At 45.9% G+C, this 6,000-nt stretch overlaps 1 protein-coding gene across 1 annotated transcript in view; it reads left to right on the top strand.

The window, feature by feature from the left end:
• Positions 1-6,000, top strand: part of LOC308153386 (plectin-like) — a gene marked incomplete at both ends in the record, with an annotated part of 134,017 nt that overhangs the window by 86,731 nt on the left and 41,286 nt on the right. Inside the window, one exon of the mRNA XM_080526512.1 lies at positions 2,860-2,921. Within this exon, the coding sequence (XP_080382638.1) occupies positions 2,860-2,921 (62 nt within the window). The remainder of the gene's footprint in view (positions 1-2,859; positions 2,922-6,000) is intronic.

The following is a 6,000-nucleotide window of genomic DNA, read 5'->3' as shown; positions in this document are numbered from 1 at the left end:
TGATTAATCAGTTTGAAGTTGTGAAGAAGTACATATCCAGCAGTGTCCTCTGATAGTGTCCAGTGCACAGGGCCACACCCCTTTAATGTGTCACTGGGTTATTGGCTTATTGGCTAAGAAAAGTGCCATTCCAAACTTTGTAATTTGTAATTTTGGACAGCCATTTGAAAGGAGTGGGCGGATCAACTGTAATAAACAATACAACATTCTGCAGAGCATGATATTTATGTGACATGACGTATTGATCTGTCTATTGCATTTATTTTTAAGTGAAGTCATGCTGCCCTTATCTTTGAATTACAAGCGTGGTTGAAACAGTACAAAGAATAAAGGGTTTGTGAGGCATCTGGATATCTTCTGAATTCACCTCTAACCTTTGTTTTAGTGTCTTTGTCTATGAAAAGTTACGGTATATTCATTTCACAGAGCTAAAGCACTGGAGACTACTAACAAGATATGATCATTTCAACCCAAAACAGGATCAATGGGCTGAAGTTCCTAATTTCCCATTATGACGATTCTTTACTGGAATGTCTCAGGGATTGGAATGTTGAGTGTCTGGAACCCTCTGACCTTCGCCCTCTGACCTCCGTCAGTGTGTCAGGTCATAGAGGAGCAGATGGGGTCCCCCCACTCGTCCACACCCACACTGTAGAGAACATGTCATCATGGTGAATGATAGTGTCAGTGGGTCAGCCTCCCAGGCTCAACACCAGTAAACAGTTCCACAGCCAGGTGGACCTTTTATTAGCGGTTCAAAACAAGTCAAGCGTTTGTTTTCTCTTTGCTTGTAGATACTGTAGTAGGCTATTATTTAAAATTGTACATGTTTGCCATTTACATTAAATGAGTCAATCATCTATCCACCAGTCATAGCAGGAAAAAGTAAGCCATACTCAGGCCAGGGGGCCATTGGCAGTCATAGTGCTAAAAGAAGGAAGATTTTCTTTTTCAGGAGGGACAGTTAAGGTGTAGCCTGAAGAGATGTATTATCTTCATCTGTTTGGCAGTGGCATAGTCTGAATTATTGAACAGACTACAAAGCCTTCTAAAGCCTTCTTCTGTTATGATATCGTATGGTGTCTAATTATCTCTGAACACAATAATTTCTTAATCGTCCTTTAATCACTATGACATGTGCTGTAAAGGCTGTAGTACGGAGACGGAGGACTCAAATGCAGGTCAGGGATGAAAAAAGAGAGTAGAAAATTAGGTTAACAGCCTGTTGTTATAGACACGCATAACAACATACCAAAAAAACTGTGTGTGTGCGTGTGTGTGTGTGTTTGTGTGTGTGTTATGTTGGTGGAGGGCACTATGTTGCTGTATTGTGGTGTAATCTAAGAGGAATTGTCATGGTAATATACCCTTAGAGGGCAGAGAGGGCTCTGCATTAATATGACACCGTTAGAAGTAGGTAGTGTTGTGGTTCCTCACTTTCAGCTTATGGAAGTATTACTCTTTGTAAGCTTTATTTTTTATAGGGAAACCTGACTCCTAGAAACAGGAGGGCCCTGTTTACAGAGAACACACAAATGAAATAAGTATACAATACAAAAAAAACTGTTTAAGTAAGGTGGCTTTTTTACTTTGGGAAAATCCCAGGGAAGGCTGGTGGAAGTAGAAATCACAATGAGCCCATCCTCTGATTTCTACTTCCACCAGCCTCCCCTGGTGAGTATGAGTCACAGGCGATGCCAGCCACAGTCACATACAGTTAGGTGGTTTGTTCACTATGGGCACATCCTCTGTCTGTCTGTCTGTCTGTCTGTCTGTCTGTCTCTCTGACTGCCATTGTCCTCTTCATCCTGTCTGTTTCACCAGATCTGCTCTCATCCCGGAGCTTATCCTCAGGAGGAAGTCAAACCTAGTCATGTCATAGGTTGCTAGTGAAGGAGTTAAAGGCTTCCAATCCAGGCTTAAGTCGTAAAAAGGAGTTGTCATACAGTATCATCCTTTTTTGACAATCAGTTGTCATGGTAATTTTGAATGTTACCATCTCATCTCTCTCTCTCTCTCTCTCTCTCTCTCTCTCTCTCTCTCTCTCTCTCTCTCTCTCTCATTGCCAGTTCCCCGTAAGCCTATTTTAGGTCAGTATTGCCCAATTGTCGAATTATAGATTTGGATTCTGTCTATTGTAAGATACCACCTAGTCACTTTCCCTGTACAGAATCATACTGGTGAGGGGAAGTGAGAGTTGGCCATGGCAGTTGGTTGGTTCTTTGTCGCCAGGCTTGGTTGTTACTGAGGAAAACATTGCACAACACAACATCATTTCGGTGGTTGATCTTGAATGTGATACAGGACAGAGTTCTCCACTCTTCCCCACATTCAGACAGGTGTTGACAAGACCCCTTGGTTAACAATAATCGCACTATGAAATCACCCACAAAGCTGGGACAGCAGACAGCACTGCAGGGTGGAACATGTTCATTCACTGTGGAGATACTGTTCTTGTGATCAGAGATATAGATCACTGTGCTGTCTGTGTAGACCAGTGGAGGCTGGTGGAGGTTGAAATCTGATTGTAATGCATGGAACAGAATGAGCAGTGTTTGATACCATTCCTCATTCCATTCCCTGCATCCCAACGAGCCAGTCCTCCGATTTCTACCTCCACCAGCCTCCCCTGCTTTTGGTGATTCCCATAGATTAGAACAAAGGCTATAGGCCATTATTCTATCAAAGACCAGTGTTTGTCTGAGTTCCTAAGTTGAGGTTGTCCACAGAGATCATCATGCTGCTGTTACATCAGATAATGACCATCTCTCTCTCTCTCTCTCTCTCTCTCTCTCTCTCTCTCTCTCTCTCTCTCTCTCTCTCTCTCTCTCTCTCTCTCTCTCTCTCTCTCTCCCACAGATGAACGGGACCGGGTACAGAAAAAGACCTTCACAAAATGGGTCAACAAGCACTTGATGAAGGTAAGGCCGCAGCCACAAACACCTGCAGTACCAACAGGGAAGGCGGGTGGGGGGAGAAATCGGAGGACTGGCTCAATGTAATACGCGGAACAGACTGAGGAATGGTATCAAACACATGTTGGTACTATTCCTTATTCCGTTCCATCAATTCCATTCCGGTGCTTGTATCCTCATCCCTAACCTACCACAAAAGTCATCCCTAACCGATGTCAACCCCAACACACTGACAGGGCGTTCCCATCCCACAGAACACAGCGAAGGAGATTCAGCTCATTGAAGTGCAGTGTGATCCTCTCATTCAAGTACCTAATTTTTTATTGAGGTTCCTAACTCAGACAGCTCCATTGGGAACACAGCTGAGACTAAGTCATTCATTGCGTCACATAGCAGATAAAGTGTTTCGGTCCAATTGTAATCTCATTGTAATCTCAGTCAACGGATAAAATCACAGCTAAATGACTTAACCCCATTAGGTTTGCTTATTTGATTGGTGAATTAGATGGTCAAAACAGCAGTTGGTGATACTGCCAAAAAGTAAAGGCAGGGAAAGCATCAACATACTGTAACTACAGTACATTATAACTACTGTAAGTTAGAGGAATGGTTTACTGCTAGTGGCCACAAATGAATGTTTTTATTATGAGGCACAGTCAGCATGTACTGGTCTTAGGGTATGTGGTCCAGGGGAGGCTGGTGGAGGTAGAAATCGGAGGACGACGAACACACGGAATGGAATAAGAAACGGTATCAAACGCAAGTGTTTAATACCAGTCCTCATTCCATTCCATGCATTAAAATGAACCAGTCCTCTGATTTCTACCCACACCAGCCTCCACTAATGAATTCTGTTGATGCGAGCTCTTTCTGCCCCCTGGCGAATGTTGTCCAAAAGCCTTTCAAAAGGCTTCTATTAACCACGCACAGAAACGTTTATTTGATTGCTGCAAATAATTTGCTGCCGTCCTTTCCCTCAGGCCCCAGCCAATGACATGGCAGCTGCTTTTAAAACGTCACGTAATAAGACGGAAAACAAATGTTCAAATGTTGTTTTGTCCAACTGTCACTGAATTCTTATGCTTTTGTATTTTTCGGTGGTTTTCTTGGGTTCTGCTTGTATATAAATGCTACATGTCTAAATTGCTGTAGCTGGTTTTCATTGGTCGTTTGTTCAGCCAGTGGATCATAAAACCGAACGAGAGCTGCCATTTTCACAGCTTGAATATTTTTGGTTAAGTGTAGGCTATTAGGGCTATCGCTCTTCTAGCGGAGGTGATTCGGAATCACGCTCTCGTGATGAGGTAGCCCTGCTTGCGAATTATAAGCGTAGACGTAGCCCTCACACCACGAGGATGTCCTCTTGGTATATAATGGTCTAAGTCTGTGGCATCGATGCAGGAGGTCCCCTGGTTCAAACCCCGGCAGTTACACTCGATGTGCAACAATAGTCAAGTCAGAGGATGTCCTCTGTCCTTAGACGACCAACCGCATCTGCATGTAGGGTAACCCTGGTAACCCTGGTAACCCTGCTGTGTCATTGGTCTACAGCTAATTGAAGAAACATCCCTCCTACGTGGTTGTTGTTCAGTCCCCAGACAGCACAATGCAACACACACACACACACACACACACACACACACATGCTATTTGTGGTACGTGAGTGTGTGATCATGACTCACAGACATCTGGTCTCGCTTTAGTCCAAGGAGGAGAAGGAGCTAGCTGGAGCTCTGGGCATGGCGGGGGGCGGGGGGCAGGGGGCGCGGGGGTGGGGGGGGTAATAGATCCACATCTGGCCTACAGACAGTCTGGCTTCTGGGGCTCAGGAGTGGGCAGACAGAGGCAGGCAGGACCAGGGTGCAGTTTTCCATGAGTTGGATTTGCATGGAGGTTTCTGTCTGCCTCTCAGTACGCCTCTAGTTAAGGGAAGAAGATCGTCGCATCTCCAAACCTCCACTCTCCACCCTAGAGTGCCAAACAGGAACTGCAGCGTAGCACTAAAATAGTCAGGATTTGACCAATTTGAATGTTGACGGGTGGGGGGGGGGGTGGGGAGAGTGAAAGTGAGGAGTCTCTCTCTCTCTCTCTCTCTCTCTCTCTCTCTCTCTCTCTCTCTCTCTCTCTCTCTCTCTCTATCTCCTCCTATTTGTTTTTCGCCTGTGAACTGAAGTGTATCGAAAGCTGTGCGGAATGTCTGTGCGACGATTCGTGTCAGGAGCCGAGGCGTGGTTGTCCTCTGGCTCAGGAAGGGAGGAGGCTGGTTGAGGTGGAAAATCAGAGGACGGGCTCGTTGTCCTAAACAGAATGAGAGGAATGGTATCAAACCCCACCATACCGTTCTTCATCCCATTCCATGCAAACGTGTGTTTTCATACCATACCATTCCGTTCCATGCCTCCATCCTCCGATTTCTACCTCCGCCAGCCTCCCCCCCTGGTCCTCACAGGCCTGGTGACTCAGTGGCTTTGTCGAGAGTTGTTACACCATTGTGAGGAAATCTCTCTCATCTGCTTCCAGAGGGCCTGGGTGGGTGGGGGCCGGGGGGGGTTTAACTGGCCCAAGGCTGAGCGGGCCCTTGTTCAGAACTGGGCCGTGGGTATAATGGGTCGGTGCAGCACAGCACACTGGTCCACCACACACAGGTCGAGCGCGCCAGAGGTCTATTGTTCAGTCCGAGTCAATTGAAACATTGTACTGTTGTGTTCATGTTTCTCACAGTGGTAATGTCATATAATGTTATGCCACTGACAGTGAGTGCATACATTTGGGTATGCATGGTCCCCCACGGGAATTGAACCCACAATCTTAGTGTTGGTAGTGTAGCGCCATGCTAGTACGCACAGGACTGTGTTCTAACTAAACAGTGTCCTGATGTCTTTCTCTGTCCTGCTTAAACAGCCAATCAAAAGAATGTGCATGTTTTTGTTTCTGCTCCCCCCTCCCTTCTCTCTCTCTCCCCCTCCCCCTCTCTCTATCTCTCTCTTTCTCTCTCTCTCTCCCCCTCTCTCTCTCTCTTCCTCCATCATCCCTCCATCCCTCACAAGAAGGCTTAGGGCTGCTGTGTTTACTCATCATGCTCTTT

The sequence above is a fragment of the Nansenia antarctica genome (genome assembly GCF_963989245.1).
Source record: "Nansenia antarctica genome assembly, chromosome: 3".
Taxonomy (NCBI): Eukaryota; Metazoa; Chordata; class Actinopteri; order Argentiniformes; family Microstomatidae; genus Nansenia; species Nansenia antarctica.
Note: the sequence above shows the minus strand (reverse complement) of the source record. Positions and strands in the feature narration are given on the sequence as shown.